General features: G+C 32.5%; 1 protein-coding gene and 1 long non-coding RNA gene across 3 annotated transcripts in view; both read left to right on the top strand.

Moving 5' to 3' along the window:
- Su(var)3-3 (lysine-specific histone demethylase Su(var)3-3) overlaps positions 1-22,172 on the top strand; it is a 271,605-nt gene extending 249,433 nt beyond the window's left edge. For both annotated transcript variants that reach the window (XM_065344456.1, XM_065344457.1), the window contains exons 12-16: positions 19,360-19,521; positions 20,707-20,943; positions 21,211-21,371; positions 21,484-21,688; positions 21,776-22,172. In XM_065344456.1, the coding sequence (XP_065200528.1) occupies positions 19,360-19,521; positions 20,707-20,943; positions 21,211-21,371; positions 21,484-21,688; positions 21,776-21,909 (899 nt within the window). In that variant the 3' untranslated portion in view covers positions 21,910-22,172. The remainder of the gene's footprint in view (positions 1-19,359; positions 19,522-20,706; positions 20,944-21,210; positions 21,372-21,483; positions 21,689-21,775) is intronic.
- LOC135831747 (uncharacterized) lies at positions 2,607-3,854 on the top strand. Its single transcript, XR_010556223.1, has 3 exons — positions 2,607-2,737; positions 2,960-3,127; positions 3,209-3,854. It is a non-coding gene; the product is annotated as an uncharacterized LOC135831747 (long non-coding RNA).

The following is a 22,172-nucleotide window of genomic DNA, read 5'->3' on the forward strand; positions in this document are numbered from 1 at the left end:
CTTTCAATACTGCGAATCCTACTTGAAGATGCTAAAACAGGTAATTTTAGGTACCTACCTACTTGAGAAATTCTCTTCAACAAAGCAATAGAACACTAAAAATATCTCGATGATGGAAATACGAAAACAAAGATGAGAAAACGGGAGCAGGACACGTGTTGGAAAACACTCAAGGTACCTACCTGTCTTAAATGCTGAGACTCAACATCAAAGCGTGAACTTGAGCGTTTTTTTTTTATTAGTGAAGAATTTATACGATAGATAATGATTTCACTGTGTTAACAAGATGATACTTTGTACAGAGAATTTTTCAGGAAATCTCTTGAAATGTTCTCTAGTTTCATGAAACATTCCAAGAATCTGAAAAAGATTTTCTAATTATTCGCTCAACTTCTTATATTTCATTTTTTTTTGTCGGTAACTAAGTTACTATAATTGAAAATTCTAAACGTACTTTGTTATTAGCTTCGGATTTTTGTTTGGTAGTTTATTCATCTATAGCTAAGTAAAGTATCTGTTTGAAATACTCGTAGAATTTTTAGTAAATTCTCAGACAAGAAGATGAGTAGTAACATGATGAAAGTCTGATTTACCATCGACATTGAGCTCGAGTGAGAAAAGTCATCGTGCTTGTTACACCATATACGAATACGTGTATAAATTCTAAATGAGTTGACTTCACATTAGATACGTATGTGTACGTAGTCATCTACCTATATTTGGTGATTTTCTTTTTTCCATCATTTTTCATAGGTACCGTTGGTGATTAAATCACAGAATCTGACGTTCTCTTTAATGAAAACTCATATTTATGTAAATGTATTGTGTACCTTTGTACGATGCCATTACGCGAAACATAATTTTGAAATTTAAATAAAAACGAAAAAAAAGCTCATTTAAATTTCGAGGCTGTTTCTTTTTCTCTTTCTTTATTCATTTTCCCCCCCATAAACAGACATACCTACGAGTACATAAGGAAAATTTGTATTTATTCGTTAATATTAGTTCAATTTAACTTTTTCTCCGTATTTTTTGATAACATATACGTAACTGTTGCCGGCGAAATGGTATTTTTTGATTCGGTGAGGTTTGGTTCTCGTGCAGCATAGAAAAAAAGAGAAAGAAATGGAGTCAAAAGAGAAAAAACATAATGAAAAACATAATTATGTTCGCCGCTCTTTTTTTCGCGGGCATTTCTCTTTTCATTTTTTTCTCTTTTTTTTCGGATGAAAAAAGCGAGTAATTTGGTTTTTGAAAAATAAATAGGATACGTTGGTTGTACTCGTAGTAGGTAGGCAGGTATATATATTTTTTGTGTTATATAACGCCGGTGGAACATCTAAACCATCACGTTTTCTCAGCGTATCTCAACTTTGGAGGCGCTCGAGCATAGAAATAACACCCTTAAGGCTTTCTTATTCAACCCTTCTTTTGAATTCGACAGCAAGTTATTGAAAAGCTTTGTCTAAGTAACCTTAAGGCATAAAGGCGCTTCCATGGTCTTTCCTTGTCCATTCTTACTCTTTTTCATCAATAATCAACTTTTTGTTTGCGGCTCTCTTAACTTGGTCTATAAGCATGATGGTAATACTCTGTAAAAAAATTCCATTCGCGTTTTCAGTATACCTACATACTCTCTTTCGAAATCATAATTTGGCCGGAAAATCAAGCAGTCCGGTCGGACTGCCCCGCCAAGCTAGAAAAAAAATGCACACAAAAAAAACAACAATAATAATAATAACAAACGTGATGACAGTCCGGCCACTTACTGCTTATATTCTCTGAACAACTAAGCGTATTTTTGATGTTCAATTTCTCGCGAATAAAGAAACGTACGATTCTGATTTTTTGATATGTTGTTGGCATCAACGAGAGCTTTAATTTGGTATATTCACAAAGTTTCTACGGTAAAAAATGATGTAGATTGTAGTACCCAAAGTTAGCATTTTGGGGTAATTTTTGAAATCTCAAATCTTTGTGTCAACAAAAAACTACTGAACCAATTCAAGTCAAATTTCGTACACTGGTGTAAATTAACGAGTTATTTCTAAATACAACGTCAGTTTTTTAAAAAAAATATTTTTGACCCCCTTTTTCTCAATTTGAAAATTTCTCTCCCCCCAAAAACACCCCTAAAATGAAAATTTTTCGTGGTACCGTAGAAAAGCATCATCTACATCATATTCACTATCAATGTGCAAAATTTCAAGCAAATCGGTTCATTAGGAGAGGCTGTAGCCCTGACAACGGAAATTACCTTCATGATTTTTCAGTGACAGAGATGAGAAAGTAGTGGAAAAGAAGAAACAAAATAAAAATTTTTAGTTGAAGTGTAAAAAAGGGTCATCTACATGACTTGCACTACCACTATACAAATTTTCAAGTAAATCCGTTCATTTGAAGAGGCTGTAGCCTTGTCAACGGAAAGTTCCGGTGGTATATTTTACCAATTTCCGGCGGCATCCGTGGAGATAACAGAAAAAGGAGAAGAAAGCAGTTTGGGCGAAGCCCAAGGGGGGGTGTGGGGGGGACGAAGTCCCCCCCAACGAACAGAAACACTAATAAGACTGATAAGAAGTATATTCCTCCTTCGTTAATCGTGATTTTAGTTTATCAATCATTACTTAAAAGTATTAAAAAATGGTTGCTAATAATTTGAAAGAAGAACGAAGAGCTGAACCTCAGACCTCAGTTCATGTGGATTGAAAGAAATATGTATATACTCTAAAAGAAAATCGTAAGTGTTACCCATTTTATAGATTATTTGTAAAATTCTATGTATTCCACCTTATGGTATCTATATCTACTGTAAATATTCATAATATCTAGTCTACGTATCAGTTCTTCAAGTCTGAATTGAAAAGATCACTGAAACTTGAAATCTGTTATGTAAAAATGTGTTTCGAAGTGTTCCAATCCCAAACACATTCTAACCCTTCGTTATTTCTTCTATTTTCAGGCCGGTAACATGTCATTTTATTAAATCTATCTAACAACAAAATAGCTTTGATTCGGTGAGTAATCTAAGGGTTACTTCAGTCTATGCGCTCAAATAGTTACTTATCATTGGAAATAGAACTAATCTGGAGAAAGATAGAACCGTACCTTTAAAATTAGCTGAACAGTAGTAAGTAAACTTCAGACCTCAGCTTCACGTTTAGCTGCGTTTTTACTCTATTAATGTTCAATTCTATTTGTTTTGTTCTAGATAGATACCTACGCCAAACAAGTTGGCTCAAATCGCAAAACATTATCACTCGTGTCAGCAAGACTGAACTGTGGTATAGAAGAATATTATCTTAGAATTGACTCAGCTCATGTTACAATTTTACAAAAAGCCGAAAAGCAAAGTAAACCTGAAAGAAACCGCTCTCAGTAGCTAAAACGTAACGTTCAAATAGTCAACAACGAAGAAGAAAATAATTTATCACAGTGTAGAAAATTCTGCGGTGGTCCATCGCATTGATATCAAATCAGTATATTGTATGTTTTATTATTATCAATGTACCTAAGTACTTTACTTGGTATATCCAACTGTGTTAATCTGTTAATCCTTTATTACAAATTAAATTTGCATCGTGTTAGAATAGCTATAGATACGATGCAATCTATAGATTTCGGATGTGCTTATTGAGTTGTCTCATCGTTGATCGAGTTGTAATATGTAGGAGTAATTTATCGTTGTACGTGCATTGTTTAAATTTTCTATTTCCTATTTTTATGTTGTGCTTTTCCGCGATTTTAATTTTATGTCAACGATTTTTTAAATTACAAGTATAAGGTGAGTTGTTTATTTTCAGACTCATTCTGTTCTATATACACTACAGTTACCATAATACATGATCTTGTGCGTTTCTATTAGTTACTTCGGTATTGATTTTTTCCATCAATAATATGCGTCGATGGTTTGGTACCTATCAATCGCGCGTAGAGTACAACATTCAGATAATTTTACCTATTAGTTATTCGTCTCTGTTTGAAGATGAATTTACTGAACGAGTTTTGAATGCACGTTATAGTATGTACCTAGGCTTAACTATGCACTACACTTCACAGAAGTGTCCTCTTTTTAATGTGACTGAAGTTTTGGAAATTCTTTGAAATTTCTTTCATAAATTTTGAAGGGATTAATCCTCTAATTAGTATGAATTATTTTTATTCTTCAAGTTAACTCTCCCTAACTTAGGTACTTTAAAATTGATTACTTCTGCAACTTTGATAGGTATTTCATTATAACTATTTGGCGAGAGAATAAATTTTTCTTTGCAGAGGTCAACATCTTTAATAATTTTTGATATTCTCCATTTTCGATTAAGGGACGCAAAATCTAGGTAAACATAACGAATGATAGGCCTATCTCTTACGATCATTATAGTTTTAAGGGTTCAATTTATGCAGAACCGTTTTAGTTTTGCATGTTTCAGTTTGAATTTCTTCATTTCAGTTTCAGTTTTTCATCACTGATTGCAAGTATCATTCACCAGTGTACTGATGACAGATACTCTATCATATCATGCAGAAATTATTGTGGCTTTTTAATATAGGTATACCTATTATTATTCATTTAGAAAAAAAAAACAACTGATATCCGTCTGAAATAATACTTCTAAGAAGCGAAAAACCTACCGAGCTAAAAAAAAATTACTGCAAAAATTAATGTTCAAATAAAAATTGTGGTAGGCAAATATAATTTTTAAAAAAACGACTGATATCCCCCGAAAAATACTTTTAAAAAGCAAAAAACCCGCCAAGCTAGAAAAAAAAACTCCAAAAGTTGGTCTTAGAAAAAAAAAAAAAAAAAAAAAAAACAGAAACTGTCTGCTGAAAAAATGATGTGATATCAAAGTACCGCCAAGCAATCATTTGTTTTAAAAATTAATTTTTTCTGTCTGGGCTTTGAAAAATTTTAGGCACACCAGTTTCAAAGATGTACTTTATAAAATCATAGGTATCAAAGTAAAAAGTGCTTGAAAATCATTGTAGGATAGAAACACTCAAATCCATCAGGTATTGAAAATGAATCTGAAAACCGGGCCAAGCTTGGCGGGAACTTTTCGGGCCCGGTTTTCAAATTCATTTTCAATACCTGATGGATTTGAGTGTTTCTATCCTACAATGATTTTCAAGCACTTTTTACTTTGATACCTATGATTTTATAAAGTACATCTTTGAAACTGGTGTGCCTAAAATTTTTCAAAGCCCAGACAGAAAAAATTAATTTTTAAAACAAATGATTGCTTGGCGGTACTTTGATATCACATCATTTTTTCAGCAGACAGTTTCTGTTTTTTTTTTTTTTTTTTTTTTCTAAGACCAACTTTTGGAGTTTTTTTTTCTAGCTTGGCGGGTTTTTTGCTTTTTAAAAGTATTTTTCGGGGGTATGCTATTTTCGGAAAATTGATTGGAAATTCTTTATTAAATTTTGGTAATAGTTTTTCTGTCGAGAATTCGAGCGGAAGAATGAACTCGATTGAGTAGTTGTAAAATTGAAAACTCCTTTCACCAAAATTATTTAAGTTACCAAAAAATAATTCGAATAAATTGTTTTCTACCCTTTTAGACTTCTAGATAATGTATTTTCTTTTTGTACGTACCCCTTTTTTTTTTGTTGGTGAGAGGTTGCAATTTCTTCAATTTTGAATGGGGTTTTTTGTTCGTTTGGAGTTTTTTTTTTTGAATATTTAATTTTTGGTTTACAAATAACATAAAATGGCGAGTTGTTTTGAAATTAAAATAAAATGTTCGACATACCAGTTAAAATTCTTATTGCTTTCAAAAATTCAATATTGTGATGGAGTAAGTACGTAATGTTGTTGTACATATAAAAAAAAAAAAAAAAAAAAAAATGAAGAATTGATGAAGTACGTCCAACTTCTAACATCACACAATGTTGAGGTTTCAGGAGAAGAAAAATTTAATATTTACGCCTGGTTTGTTATGGTACCTGCTTTCGGTGAGGAAGAAAGCTGTACAACGTTTACAAATTAAAATGACATTATCTGATGGCGAAGAAAAAAAATACCTAATATCATCCATCATCTTGTCTTAAACGAATTCACATTAAAGTATTGATATAACGTTTAGCTTTTAACATAATGTATACAGTGTGTACGAAACTGCCATCGGGATGTATTTAAAGTTTACAATGTGTTGTGTGGTTTTCCTTTGCCGTGGTTGTTATACTTTCAATACAAAGTTTAAATTTTCATATTTAAATCAACCGTTTAATATACTTTGTCGAAATACGCCGACAAAAAATTTGCACACATCGTGATACGAGTACATACACAACGATGCGATGATGGTGGCATATTCGTTGCGGCAGATGTTGAATTTTACATCATTTTAGGCGTGCTTCCTTATATCGCTACCTACCTTACTCCTTCAGGTACATAGTTGATTGAAAATTTCCTCAGGTATAAATAAAGTGGGTTTTATGTGGAAAGGATGGAATGGTGGGTAGAGTTGTCTTTAAAAAAAAAAAAAAAAAATAGACGAAGCTAGGAAATTTTTTTAAAATAATGAAGTTCTTACCTACGCATTTTCAGTCTGTTTTTTTTTTAAATAATTTATAATTTTTGTCTATTACATGACGTCTAATTGATGAGAACAGAACAGAGACCGAACAGTTTGAAAATGTGTAAATTTTTGAGCTTACCGCGAGTACTAAAATCTCAACTTTAACCAAACGACTTCGCTTAATTTTTCTACGAGTTTCTTTCGCCATGATCTGCTAATCATTACCCAATATTTTCGTTTCAACACCCCTTATTCTCCTAGGTGAATGGTGGGAGGACTGTTGGAGGGTGAGCCTAGTAATTTTCACGCATTTGCAATTTTCATGTTAATAAAATTGCATAACTGATTCGCCGTAAATAAACATGCAGGCATTTCTAACCAACTCGAATCAGAATTGAATCGGAACATTATTTTTACTCTTACGAGTTTTTAATGATGAATTGATGATTGGGTACTTTTTCATGGCGATTACTAACTTTCATGATAACCACGATTTGGGATGAATTTTTGAAATAGTTTTTAGCGGAGATGTAGATTTCGGCTTTTGATTTAGTGACGAATTGTTTTGCAATGATTTTTTCCACTATAGTTTTAAGAATTTTTTAAAATAATGAATCAATATTTTCCTGTGTATTTCAAATATTAGATACGTTTTTTTCACGTCGAATACATCCAAATGAATTTGTGTGTGTGGGTGCTGAACAGAACGGGTCGTTTTTCAACTTTTTCAAATTTTGGTTGACCCTAGCAAAAAATCATGGCCAAATGACCTCAATAAAACACAGGATAAATTTCAAATTTTTTAGTCAACGTTTGATCCTCGCCCCTCGGCTCGAGCTCAAAGTTTTAAAAATTGGAAAAATGTTGTACTTACGTGTCGAAAAAAGGTGGTCTTATTTAATTTTACCACCTTATAAACAGACAAGCATAATATTACCCGTCCTACGGACGGGTCCTCAAATTTTACAGTGCGAAACGTCAAAAGTTTTGTTTTGATGCCTCTTCGCCCTCAACTTAGGCCTGTTCTCATTTCTTTTTCAACATCCTAAAATTTTTTTTTCAAATTCTAAAATTTTAAAAGCCAAAAAATGAACTCCTTGCATATAAAAAACATGGTTTTTAGTTCTTTCAGAATACAACTTTTCAAAAGTTTCTGTTCACGCTTCGCTCAAGCCGTACCACTTTCTTTAAAACAAAAAAAAAATTTTTAGCTCTCTCGAAATCAATTTTTTAAATACGTTTGTCCTTGCTTTGCTTGGGCCGATTTGTTTATTGCTATAAATTTTTAAAAAAATCACAATTTGACCCCAAAAATCCAAAACAGAAAATAAAACTTTTGTATGTTGTATGAATATATTGTGTAGCTGTAGATATGTATGTACTTCTATATCGAAAGGGCCCATTTAACCAGTTCCAAAAAGGGTGTAGATTTCATTTCTGAAAATCTAAATAAACTTCCAAAGTTCTGTGGTATGGTGGATACCAACTTTATTTGAGCATAAAACTCTGAATGAAAGCTTCACGTTATATAGTCTTTGAAAAAAGTCAGGCTGTTTTTGATTTTCTATATTTTAGGGTCATTCCATGTCAACTCAATTTTCGAGGTGGGATACTTTAATGGAAGGGGAACACATCTTCCCCCAAATTAGGGCAAAACTTTCAAAAGAAAATCTAGGGCATGTGATATATCGAATTGTATGTTTTTGGTGACGTTGAACCCAAATATGACGTCCGATTTAATGGACACCATCCACGGCCTCCAGCACTCCCCCAAAGGAGGTGAAAGTCAAAAAAATGGTTTCGGAAAATTAGTTTGCAAAATGAAGTTCTGCCTTATAACCGCATTTGATAAAATTTTGTCGAATTCAAAAATCTGCTGGAGACTCTGAGAATTTTAAAAAAATTGCTGGAGGCTCCAAAATGGCATGAACCCACCTGAAATCGTCTTCAGAGGGTGTTAAAATTAGAGTGTAGAGTAAATTTCAACTTTCCATCCCCATTTGATAAAATTTTGTGAAAATTTAAAATTTCAAAAATTTGCTGGAGGCTCCAGGAACTTTCAAAAACGTCACTGGAGGCTCCAAAACGACTTGAAATCCACCTACAGTCAACTTCGAAACGTATTGAAATTAGTATGAAGAATTAATTTCGGCTTTTCAACTCCTTTGATGCAGTTTTGTGAGAATTTCAAGTTTCAAAAACCTGCCGGAGGCTCCAGAACTACTCAAAACTGGTTTAAACAGTTTCCACTCGATTTGACAGGTCAAAAATAGGGTATATCCCAAATTTCAGCTTTCTAGGTCAATTTGGTGAAATTTTGATTTTTTCCCTCACTTTTGGCCTACCTAAATTTGATTTTCATAAGTTCACAAAAAAACGAAAATGGCACTTCAGCACTTGAAATTTTAACAGGTGATAAATTTTTGCCTGCTCTTTCGATCTATACGTACCTTTATACTGTTTAAAAAATGTCATCGAAGTCCTATGTTGGAACACAAAATTTGTGATTTCGGCTAATCTGTCAATCAAAATGGCCGCCATTTTGTAAGTAGGGCCACTTTTTTTTTAGGACAACGGCTAGAAACGTTCATTAGGACTAACCCTTCAAGAAAAAAAGTTGCCCCTAGAGGATCGGCGGTGGGGGGCGCAATGGATCCTTATGCGGGCCCCTCGACTACATGGTTATCTTATAAATCTACTTTTTAGAAAATCAAATTCGTTGTCATATTTTTTGTACAATTTCCTAAAAATCAATATTTTTGCACGAATGATAACCAATAGGTTATCACAAAACCTCACTTCTTATAATCAGTCCAGTCGAACCCCCTCCCCCTTCCCATAAAGATCTCTCAAATATCCCTATCCCTCTTCCCATAAAAAACCTCTGTATAGTAATACAACCCTTGGTTATTTTGTTAATCTGCTTTTTAGAAAATCACATTCGATGTCATATTTTTCGTTCAATTTCCAAAAATCAAAATTGTTACGCGAAAACAAAATGAGTAGGCAATTAGAAGGTGAAATATTCGTATGCGAAGTATAAATTGGATTTTGGCAAATGCTTTTCTGCACTGACTACATCCACCCATAAGCAGTCAGCTAATTTTCAGTCGACCCCCCCACCCTCTACACAGTTTCATCCCTAGACATTCAGAATCGGACTCTGAATCGTATTCAAAACAAAAGTGAATCGTTGTAGTTGAATCGCAGCATCTTGATTAAATTTTTATTATCAATTTACCCATCTTTCCAATAGGTGGGTTCTGGTTCAAGTCATTTTGTAGCCTCCATCCATTTTTTAAAAATTTTTAGATCCTTCAGCAGATTTTTGCAATTTGAAATTTCCACAGAATTTCATCAAAATGGATTTAGAAAGCCAAAATTCAATCTGCAAACTAATTTCAATACCCTGTGAAATCTAGTGTAAGTGCTTTCAACTCGTTCTAAGCTTCTAGTTCCTTCAAGGTTGACATACACGAAATTATAGGGGAAGTTATGGATCAGATAGACCTCCCTTGCTAAATTTGTTAAATCTCGACAAAGTCGTTAAGTTTTGCAAATTTTTAGTCTCAATAAAGGGGTTTATTTACCAGAAAAAAAATGTTACTTCTAGAAGTATGAAATTTTGAGAGCTTTTGCCCTAAATTTGATTGTGTCTTTTTGCTTACGTTTTTTAAAACTGAAATTTCTACAATGAATCACTTGAATTTTGAAATTTTCAAGCCAAAAAAAATGAAATTCTTCCCATAACAAAAACATTGTTCTTTCCATTATCAAAATTAAAATTTCCAAATTCCATCTTCCTATATATGAGATGAGGGCAGGATTAGCATTTTACCTACATCAAGGCAACTTGGCAATTTTAAATTCACAATTTCCTGGATTTAAACTGATTTTACACTGGACAATGGACATTCAAAAAAATTAGACCATTCTGGATATATTTATCAAATTTCTTGTATGTATTTAAACTGGTTTTATGCAAATGCAAGGTGTAAAAATAATGACAATCAAAAAAAATCTAACCACCGGGGTATACTTATCAAATTTCATGTTTTGAAACTGAGTTTTATGCAAGGAGTAAAAATTCCAAATTGACTAAGTTGAAAAAAATTAGAGTTGAAGAGATACATATGATTGGCCAATGAGTTCACCCATACTTTTCGAGTTTCTTCAGGAATAGATCCACCTTCGATCTACTATTCTCAAAATACCTATGTTAAAAATTGAAGCTGTGATGATTTTGTAAAATGCTTAGCAAATCGGAAATATTCTGAAGCGAAATAAAAGCTCTTGATGACGTCATCTTTGTGACGTCATCAAAACTTTGAAGCTTAATTACAGCTTTCCAAGGCCTCTAATCGCGAAAAAAATTTCAGTACAACCATCTACGCATCACGCCGAACATTTTGAGTATTTTTTCAAAATTTTCCGTCCAGCCGTTTTGCAGTGATTGAGCGACAAAGAGAACACCACTTCAATTTATTAAGTAGATGATTAAAAAATTATCATAATTACATATTTTGAAGGGAACAACGAATATTTTAATAACTCCTGCACTTGAAAAAAATGAACTTTGAACTTTTCTAATGACCTAAAAAGTTTTTTTTTTTTTTTGAAAAATCAAAGCGATGCGATGCTGAATATTTGAAAAGTTTTGCTGGACAATTCTGCTTGAACAGACATTGATTGATATGCAACTTACGATTACGAATAAGCCACTCAGTTGTTATTCTGTTATTGTTATTTGTTACATAACTCTAATACTCCAGTGTTTTTATTGAGAAATAATGTATGTATCATCAAACTTTAATTTCAAAATAGGTAAAAGACGTATATTTATGTATCTATGGGATAAATCACCAGGAGAAACGTTATCAAAACCGGTGCTCATAAATTCCCTTTGTAAAAATACGAAAAAAATGACCTAAAACCGGTCATAAGCAAATATGTACATACTAAAAATGCCAAAAGACCATCAAAACTAGAAAAAATTCAAAAAATTGAAACAATGATTTTTTAAATCTTAAAAACTTTGAGCTCGGAACTGGAGGGGGGGATGAAACGTTAACTAAAAAATTCAAAAGTTTTCCTGCGTCTTATTGAGGTAATTTGAATTTTTTTTAGGGTTATTTCAAATAGGTAGGTACTTACATTTTTTCGAGGTGATTTTGAATACATTTTTCGGTGGCAAAGCATTGGTTACTCCTAATTCTCCGTAATAGAGCGGCCAAACTTAGATTGAAGAAAATATAAAGAATCAGTCTTGGAAATAAAAAATGGCCAAATTTTAGGAACCTTGTCTAAAATTTTGTTTAATTTTTTTCATGTTTTTTATCGCATTGTCGAGGTAGGAATCTAATTTAGGGGAGAAAAAACACGAAAAAACTGATTCTATCGTTTTGTTACATCTACCCGAAAGGTATAAGTTATAAACACCTATTATCAGCAATTACTGTGACAATCGAAAATTAGATTGTCATTGAAAAAATAAAGTAGCAACGAGAATAGTGTCGTTTTTCGATATATGTAGGTAGTATAGATGCCATTAGACTATCAGAAATGTCGTCTTGAATTGCCATTATCGGTTATCTAATCTAAATTAATCCAGTTCATTTTAAATGGTGGTTGTTGCACCCGCAGAACGAAAAACAAACCAACAAAATACCTTTATTTTGTACACATGGACTATCAATCTTAGCTTACAACAAACTTTTTAAATTACCTACCTCATTTTTTGTTTTTTTGTTTTTTTTTTGTTCGATTATTCATAGTTAAATGCTTGATTTTTATGACGTTTTATCGAAAATTCAGTTTATCTTTTTTTAATTCAAACACATTGTTCCGTCTTGAAATGAGCTTTTAGAATATATCACGAAAGGTTCAAAATTTAAATCAGTGCAGTCAATTAAAAAAATTGAAATAAAAATAAAAACCAAGATATATAAAAGGACGTGTTTCTATAACGATAAACTGGAAAAACTCGCGTTTCTATCATTACTTCTATTTTAACATTAATAAACTTACCGTTATCATCAACAACGATATCGTATTGATGTATCTAACTTATTCAAAAACCAGAAGAGAAGTTTGTCGTTTTATAAAATGGTTGCACGAAGTGTTGATAAAAATACATAGGTATCTATTAAAATGAAACAAAATGATATTTGTTTTAATTAAAAACTTGAATAAGGAAAGTTTGCTTTAAAAGTCGTTCTCAAGGGAAGCGTGAAGATACTAATTATTCAATAAACAAAGTTTAACAAAAGGTGTTATAATTTTCACGATTCGAATGAATATGGTCACGGTTTACAACAAGATTCGAGGCTTCGCATTTTGGGACATGTTGACGAAACTTAGTTAACCCATACTTGTCATTTTATTTGTAAAGTTTGTCGGCATTACGCCACACGTTCGTACTAATTTTGCAGTCTAGAACTTTTGGTAGTATGAAAGAAACGATCTAACTTTCAAATCTCTCATGAAATACGCCGTTTAAAGCTAGGTACACAGTTTACCAAATAGACTAATAGTTGAGTGAAGAAATATCAATCATTTTCTTACGGACTATTATATTCTAGTTTGGAACAAGTGTTTTTGCTTAGCGTGGATTTTTATTTATAAGCACTTGGCATAGAGAAGATTTTCAAAACACGGGTCAAAATTTCAGAGAACAGGGTTTGTTCAATGACAAATAAGTCATATGCCTACGATAAAAGGAAAGTTGTGATTTTTTTCTTCAAAATTTACCTAATAATTACTGGGCTGGGCAAAATAATTTGTTGATTTTTAAATTGAAAAAATTGGGGCTTGGTTGAACATTTTTTAGGAGTGATTAGAAAAAACTGAGCTTGAAATTTGGATTATTTCGCCAAGTAATGTATTTTGAATGAGTAGGTATTCTGGCTACGTACTCAATTCATTCAACTCACGCTTGTACATTTGACACCAATTACAACAAAGCTGTTCAAACTTGAATCTCAAAATACACCGGAATCTTGTTAGTGATTAACTTAAGCCTATACTAGTCACTATTGGCGGTAACCAGTCAATTCAAAACAACCGAATTTATAACAAAAGAGCATTCATCCCTTATCGAATTGATCTTCGAGCTTGTGTTAAAACGTATCACATATCAGTTGAATTTTTCACGTCTGCACGATTCGATTTAATTACAAATTAAACGAACGTTAAAGATTACCTATACGTGTAGGGTGTAAAATTTATACGACTGCGGTTTAATTAAACGCCGTCGGTTTATCGTCATAACATACTAATCCCATAAGACTTCTACCAAATGCTTACAGTAGAAAAAAAAAAGGTAGGTAGGTGTTAACGAGGGTGAATGTGAATCTTACCGTAAAAAAAAAAGATAGAAAGAGAACAAAGTCATAGATGATCAGTGTCAATACTTACACTTAAGATAAACTCGAGAATCCCTCTTCAATAATATTCTATTTTTTTAGCCCGTATTTTAAATGCTTTTATGTATTTGAAAATGCATACGCGCATGCTCTTTTAATACAAAGTAATTCAATACATGGTCTAATAATATAATTCAGAAACGGATCAACACATCCGCCTTATGCCAGGCGTTGAAAAAATTCGACGAAAAAAAAACGGGTTAATAAAATGAGTCGTGGACGTTTGGGGAAATGAGCTGTCGGATAATGTTCTTTTGAAGACGTGTAGGTACAGTGCACCACTCTCTGTACACGGTTAGAAGAGGAAATATTTTGGAAAACCAGTTCATCTTGAGTAGTACCTTACCTACACCGTGCTAATCGTTATGTCAGCAATGTTATCGAAATCTTTCTCGATGTATTTCCAATTAACAGTCGATAAAGATTACTTATCTTTTTACATTAATGATTATACATATGGCAGATGTGGTAGTAGTAGGAGGGTCAGGGGGCATTTGTACTTAGTGTTTGTCGTATAAGATTGAAAGATTTCAACTAGAAATTAATTTCGAATGTTACTTGGCGTGAACCAGTTGGATACTTTAAAGGTAACTCGAACTTGTACCGTACATAACAGTGATTTTTATTTGATTGTTATTTATTTTCATTTTCATTTCAATCCTAGAAGTTACGTACATAGTTCTTATTTTTGTGGAAAGTTACCTCATGAATGTGAAAAAATTAAGTGATGAAAAAAGTCGCCTAATTGAAAAAAATAAAATGAAATGAAAGAATTCAGTCTTTTGAAAAAGTTTTGGCCCTTTCAAATTAGAAATGAAGAGAGCTTCAAGTGTGTTAAAATTTTCAAAAATCCAAGAATTAAATCAGTAGAAATTTCTAAAGTTTGGAGAATTCCAAACATGAAGTCCATGAGTTTTTCGATGTGATGTCTTTCAAATAAAAATATGGACCCACCTAACTGCGAAAAATCATCAATTCATATCGTAAAAAAAAAGATGATTTATCATTTATTGTTATTCTACGTGACTTTATATGTATTGGTACCCAAGGCAATCAAAGCATACCTACATTTTTTGCCATTTTTCTCATTTGATGAAATCATTCAGGGGAAATGATTGGATCTGATGAGATCTAATTGGATCCGGGAGAATGTCCGGATGTAATCTGATCTCCTTTTTTGATTAGATCAGCTCTGAACAGATGTAGTGTGATAAAAACTTTATCTACTCAGATCTGGTTTGATCGAATTGAATCTTTGCATCTGATCAGATCCAAACATTTTTCTGCTGGCCAGACCAGGTCATTGTTTTTCAATTCAAATTCCAAGTTTAATATTTTTTTCATCCGATGATTTTTGTGCTAATTGAAAAAACTCACTAAAGTGGAAAAATTATTTGAATTTATCTGAAATTTTTATTTTAAAAAATACTGAAATTGTTTGTTTTCCCTCAAAAATCACGTTTTTCTTTCATTTTTGAAAACATTTTATTTTTTCAGCAATTATCGTTTTGATTTTTTTGTGGAGAGGCAGCAAGAAATTTTTAAAATTAAATTTGGGTCAATTTTAAGAGCTGATAGTATGTATAAGTAGCGCAAAAAAGATACGAAAACGAAATACATTTTCAAATTCCACATTTTTTCAAGATGATCTCCAAGGCAAAATTTTAATAAAATATAACAACGATTCGTTCTATTTTCCTCAATTTTCTTCGAGTTTTGCAGGTATTCAATTTTCAATCACACGATTCTTCTCGTCTTTTAAAATTCTATGACTGTTTATTAAAAATTTCTGAGTCTTATTTTAATGTTGAAAAACATTTTTAAAAAATACTTTGATACGTTTTATATTCAATAAAATTGGTACCTAACTCGAATTATTTTTCATACACTTTTTTCTCGCGGATGATTCATCATCATCGTCATTTTCACGTTTTCTTCAAATACTTTTTAAAGTACCTAGGTGGGTAGGTACAGGGTGCCCAGAAATATCGAGCACCCTAAGAAAGTTTTTCATTAAAAATATATCGTAGGTTGGCAACGTGAAATAGATGCATATATGATTGGTGAAATGTTATCTCTCCAATCCAACAACCAATCATGTGCTATTATTATTATCATTCACTGTGACCAACCAAAGTATTTTAGTAGAAAACTTTCTTAGGGGTGCTCGATATTTCTGGGCACCCTGTAGGTAGGTGGGTGGATAGATAGGTAGGTAGGTAGGTAGGTAGGTAGGTATAATTATATATTTTTTAATTTTTCGAAATTTTTCTGTCATGATTCGATTTTTAAAATACTTATTGAAGATAATTTTCAAATGTTTTTAATTTCAACCATTTTTCCTATTTTCAGGCAGGTGATTTTGATGTCTACTATTATTTTTAAAACCAAACTGAAAATTCTCTAGATGTTTTGCTGTTGAAATTTCAAAGTTTTTTTTTACGATTTTCGAATTTTTATCGAGCAGTTTTGTGGTTTAACCGGACCTCGGCTTTGCAATAAAATAAAAATATTTTCACATGAAAATAAACTGTTTTGGAAAGAAAAATGAACGATAAATTTTCTTTTCAAAACTCTTGAAGATGAAAAATATGTTATAAGGAATTTTTCAGAAATAAGCTTAGGCAACATCTTTTACCTTTTCAAAGAATTCAGTATTTTCAGAATAAAGTAAATTTTAACACTTTTCAATTCATCGTATGGGGTCATCATCTTATGATATGTAAAGTAACACGCAAAATGTAGATTTTTATCACGATATTGGACCGAAAGAAAAGAATCACCAGTGTACGAGTACATTATAGGTTGTTACCTTCATTGTTGAGCGTGTCACTGCAGGCGTAATCGAGATAATTTTATATCGATCAGCCCTTATTGAATGATGTTCGTTTATAACGCATTTTTAATAAAGTGCCACGTGCAGATACACAGGTCATTTGCAGCTTCCAAATAGGTATAATATAAGTTTTAAAGATTGTATCGGGAAAAAAATGTCATCTACCAAATATTTTAAAAATATTGCCAGTAATTTATGGAAATTTCAATACTTGCAAATTACCGCATATTTTGCAGCGAAAAAACCCAAGCCGGTAGTTTAATTTGCCTAAATTACCGCGAAGAAATTTCAGTAACGTTGCCTACTTATCGTTTAAACGAGATAAATTTTTGACTGTATATCTCCACCGTAGGCCTGTAATAATTTGGAGGGCGAAAAAGAAAAAAAGGCAAGCCCACGCGTTAAGTTGCAAATACCTACTATGTAATATAGATAGTGTTGAAAAATTATTGGGTATCGTCTATATCAAAAAATATTGAAAACTCGCTTTAATATTCCGGTAATATCGGTCCGAAGGTTCAATTCTCTTAAATGGGAAAATCGCGACTTGAATAAATACCGAGTCCGAAGCTTTTCATTCAACGACGTGTACAAGAAAAAACGTATTTTTTCGCACTATAGTTTTTAAATCGTTATCTGGAAATTGTAAATTGCTGCAGGCTAGTAAAAAGTTTAAAAAACGGTAACATACAATAAATAAGAGTTACGATGCGTTTTTCATTCGAATTTTCCTGCTTTTTTTTTGTACACGGCGTTTTTTTCGCTCAACATTCGTGTTACGATAAAATTTTCAAAGTTGAAAATTTCTACTGTAGGAAATTTTTTACCAGACGTATTTTTTCATTGCAATAGATTGCGGTTCTTTGATGTTTTTTTCTTTATCCTAACGAACGCGTTAATTAAAAAAATTTCTTTTACTTTTATTGATAAATTAACGATGAAAATGCTGCGAATTTAGAAAAGATTTTGAAGACGAGCGAATTTTTCTCCCGTTTTCCAACTTATTACCTATTAAATCTATCTTGAAGATTTATTCATTTAGAAAAATTTTCATTCGTCCTCTTATAAGAAATTAAAAATTTCATCTTTTATGCCATTCGGGGAAAAATTATCAACTCATCGTGAAAATGAGGTAATCTCGAAGATCTTTTTTGCGAGGTTTCATTCCTTTAAGTGCATGATATTAAATTGAAAAAGTTTTATTTATTTATATATTTTTTGACTCTGGCCATAATATAAATGAAGAAATGACCCTACTGTCAGTTTTATCGAACTTTTCTCGTAGTTCTGTATGCCAGTTTAGCGAAATTTTTACCAAGTAATCTGTAGTCATTGTAAGTAAGATTTTCGAATCGTGCGAGTTGAAAAAATCCATCAAACTTGTTAAAGTTTTTCTAAGGATATGTTGGCTTAAAATGGAACGTTGAAACGCGGAATAAATTTCAATCGCTTTTCTTTGTAGGTCGATTCTTTTGGATTTGTGCAAAAAATTTGAATTCATGTGCGATGGCCGATGAGTAAAGAGTATTATGGTTATGATTAGTTCATGTTTGACGCCCTTCTGGGAGTTTACACTTAGAAATTTTTCGTATCTTAATTATTAGTTATTACATTCAGGTGTAGGCATAATTTCGTTCCAAACTGATTGAAATATGTATCGTCAATTTCATTCTTTTTAATTATTTCCATTAATAAACAACCAACCAACTTACGTCAGTGAGCTTTTTAATAATTAAAAATTGATTCGATTTTTTGAGAAAAAAAAACTACATCGATGTCGAATTGTGCGTTACTGAAGCATGTATGTACATAGCACCAGTATCAACTAATCTAAGATGACAATGATTAATCTGATGTTCCTGTAAACCAATAAAATCCTCATATCGAACCGAACATCGCATTACATCGTGGACAAGCTTCTAGAAAGCATTTAAAAGTCATTTTTGATAATACAAGCTAAAGCAATCGATGTTTGGCATCGAGGAATATCGTACGCAACAAACTGGGAAATATTTACACAATATCATGCTGCCGGAAATTCACCGTTCATCTTTTTTCCTTGCGTCGTTGTAATAAAGCTCGTTAAAAGTCGAGTAATCAATTTACTTATTAAATAGCGACAATGACGACGTATAATATCTCGATAAATACACCTATCGTGTTCGCAATTATTGGATTAGTTTTGTTTGATTAATTTTACTGACGTTTACAAAATGTAGCTAGGTAGGTAGGTACATAGGTACCTAAACAGGCATTGCATTTGATCAATGTAGCAATTATGGGAGATATTAGCCCGATATATTGCTTTATTTTTTTCTTTCAGGAGCCATTTATTGTGCATATGAATTTTTTCAAAGATTAAAATGCAATGTGTGTTCGAAATTTTTAAAGTTTCCTTCTGTTTCAAAGGCTGATATTTTTTGTAGAGTGTACATTTATGCTCGTTGTGGCTACCTACCTTGATCTAGAATTCAGGGGAAATTATTCTGAGAATTATTTATCTTAAATGACGAGCATTGAAATTCTTGATATTCTGCCTTTTTCCATGTTTCATATTTTTTGTCATTTCGTTTGTTTCAGTTCGAAGTGGATATTCAGTCATACCGATGGCATTAGCTTCCGATTTAGATGTCAAGTTGAATACAGCAGTTCGACAAATTAGATATGGTCCTAAAGGTGTTGAGGTGTTGACGGTTCCTACAAACAGCAGATCTCCTAATAGTGGACCTGTCACCTACAAAGGTAAGTTATTATCAGAATGGTGATATCACTGATATCGAATTTTCGTTCAAAATTTTTCTTTCTGGCGATGTTTTTCTCCATTTTTCCTAAATAGACGGAAAAAGAAGTAATTTTGTCAAATTTTTGATAACTTACTTATCCAAAAAAAAAAAAGTGATGCATAAAAGAATTGGGAGTTAACACTTCCTATTGAAATACTTGTTATTCAATAGTAATTTACCACCTCTCAATTTTGAGTTCAGTTTTGTGCTCAGTGACCTCGAAATAATAAAGGAAACGTCATAAAAAAACCATCTTCCACGATAAATTTTTGGCTAAATTTCAGCTCAAAAATAAGCCATACCTACCGGATCTTTTTGGTGTAATTCTCTTTGCGGAAATAAATTTGCTGTGCCACCCCCCCCCCCAAATTGTGGTCAAATTTTGTACTCGATTCACGTCCAAAAATTGTTACTTTTATGTACCTATCTCGAAAAAATTGGTGCATAATTTTTTATTTTACCAAAAATTTGGACTTGGCGAATAAACTCATAAAGATCTCTCTCATACACATTTGGATACAAAAATACAGATTAAAGTATACGTTGAACATTATTAATGAAATTTTTCTAAATCTCAACAAGATTCGAACTTTATTTTTGGATATTTGACAAATTTTTGAGAATTCAGAAAATTTCAAACTGCTACCACTTATTATGGAGGATTTTAAACTTTTTCATTGCACATGTATGTACCTATAAATATTGAATTGACTGTTCAAAATTTCTTCAAAGTATTAAAGCACGACAAAATCCTCAATATTTCAGTCTATTTCATTTGAAGCATGTCGAAAAGTTTTCGTTTTTGAATTTGAATTTTGTAAAGTATGAGATTCGGATTACCCTATACGCACCTTATTGTAGGCGATCAAATTCAACCAGAATGCTATAGGAGGACTAGCAGAATACACGAGCTACGATAATTAGGCTCTAAAATAGTTGCGAAAAACTCTCGGTTTATCAAATTGTAATATGCATAAGCTGAATGTACTTTGGTTTTATGATCCCCGCCATTTAAACTTGTAACTACATGCATAATGTTTAAAATTTACATCACAATCAACCGCTCGCCCAGACTGTTTACGCGAAATTTTTAAAGCAATAAAAAGATAATGTGTTCATTAAAGTTTGAAACATGTTTATACAGCCGATGTTGTACTTTGTACTTTACCACTGGGCGTATTAAAAGAGTCCGTATCGACGAGTTCTCACGCTTCCAGTAATGTCGTTCAATTTGTGCCCCCTTTGCCGGATTGGAAAGTTGCCGCTATACAACGTCTCGGATTTGGTAATCTCAACAAAGTTGTACTTTGTTTCGATCGCGTGTTTTGGGACCCGAACGCCAACTTGTTCGGTCATGTTGCTAATACAACGCAAAGCAGAGGTAAAATATGAGACTAGAAATCATTATTGAAAAAAATAACTTTCGATTTTCAAAAAAGTTGAAAATTTGCTGAAAATTTTGTTGAAAAGTAGAGGTGTCTGCCCATAAGCTATGCATTGATAGCATTTAAACAAATGACTCTGTACTTCACAGTCTGGAGGCACCTTTACTGAAAATATTCAGCAAAATTTACAGCTTTTCTGAAAATTGAAAGCGCTTGAAGGAACCTAATACCAATAAAATTAACCTATGTGTCTACTTCGTCAGGTGAACTGTTCCTGTTTTGGAATTTATATCGTGGTCCGGTTTTGGTAGCTTTGGTGGCAGGTGACGCTGCCAGCGTCATGGAGACTGTCAGTGATGATGTAATCGTTGGAAGATGTATTGCAGTCTTGAAAGAAATATTTGGCAATAACGCCGTCTCCATTGTAAGCGATCGATTAAATCACACTTACCTAAGTTAAAACTACGAATGTGAAGTTGCGAAACTTCTGAGGGGTAAATATGATGTCTATTTATTCCCAATGAAACTTTTTGTAGCCTAAAGAAACGGTGGTTACCCGATGGAGAGCAGATCCATGGGCCAGAGGATCATATTCGTTCGTCGCAGTCGGTGCATCTGGAAGTGATTACGACGTGCATGCAACTCCTGTTGCACCGCCTAAAAATCCAACTGTCAAAACAGGTCTCGAAGATCCTGATAATGATCCTGTATTGGCCAAAATACCCAGAGTATTTTTCGGAGGTAAGATAAAATCTAAAGATACCTACCTAATATTTTGCATGCATTCGCTGAGGCTTGAACAACATTTCATTTTATTTTTAAATCCAGGCGAACACACCATTCGTAATTATCCTGCAACAGCTCACGGAGCTTTCCTCAGCGGCTTACGTGAAGGAGGTAGAATTGCCGACCAATTCCTAGGGTGTCCTTATGGACCTCCAACTACGGATAATCAGGAGTGATTTTTTTCCTAAACTGTATCTAACGATACTTGCTTTATCAACGTAGCTAAAAATTAGGAATTAATAAGTATTTTCAAGTGATTTTAACGTAGTATATAATTTTTTAAGAGAAGCTAAGTGGATTTTAAAAAATATCTTTTTCATTAAGCGACATTTTCGTTGTCCTAAGCTATGTTTAATTTAGTGAATTTTTCTATTGTGTTTGATACTTATATTTATAATACTTATCTGGTAATGATTCGAGTAAAATTTTTACTACCGAA

The sequence above is a fragment of the Planococcus citri genome, chromosome 1 (genome assembly GCF_950023065.1).
Source record: "Planococcus citri chromosome 1, ihPlaCitr1.1, whole genome shotgun sequence".
In the NCBI taxonomy this organism is placed as follows: Eukaryota; Metazoa; Arthropoda; class Insecta; order Hemiptera; family Pseudococcidae; genus Planococcus; species Planococcus citri.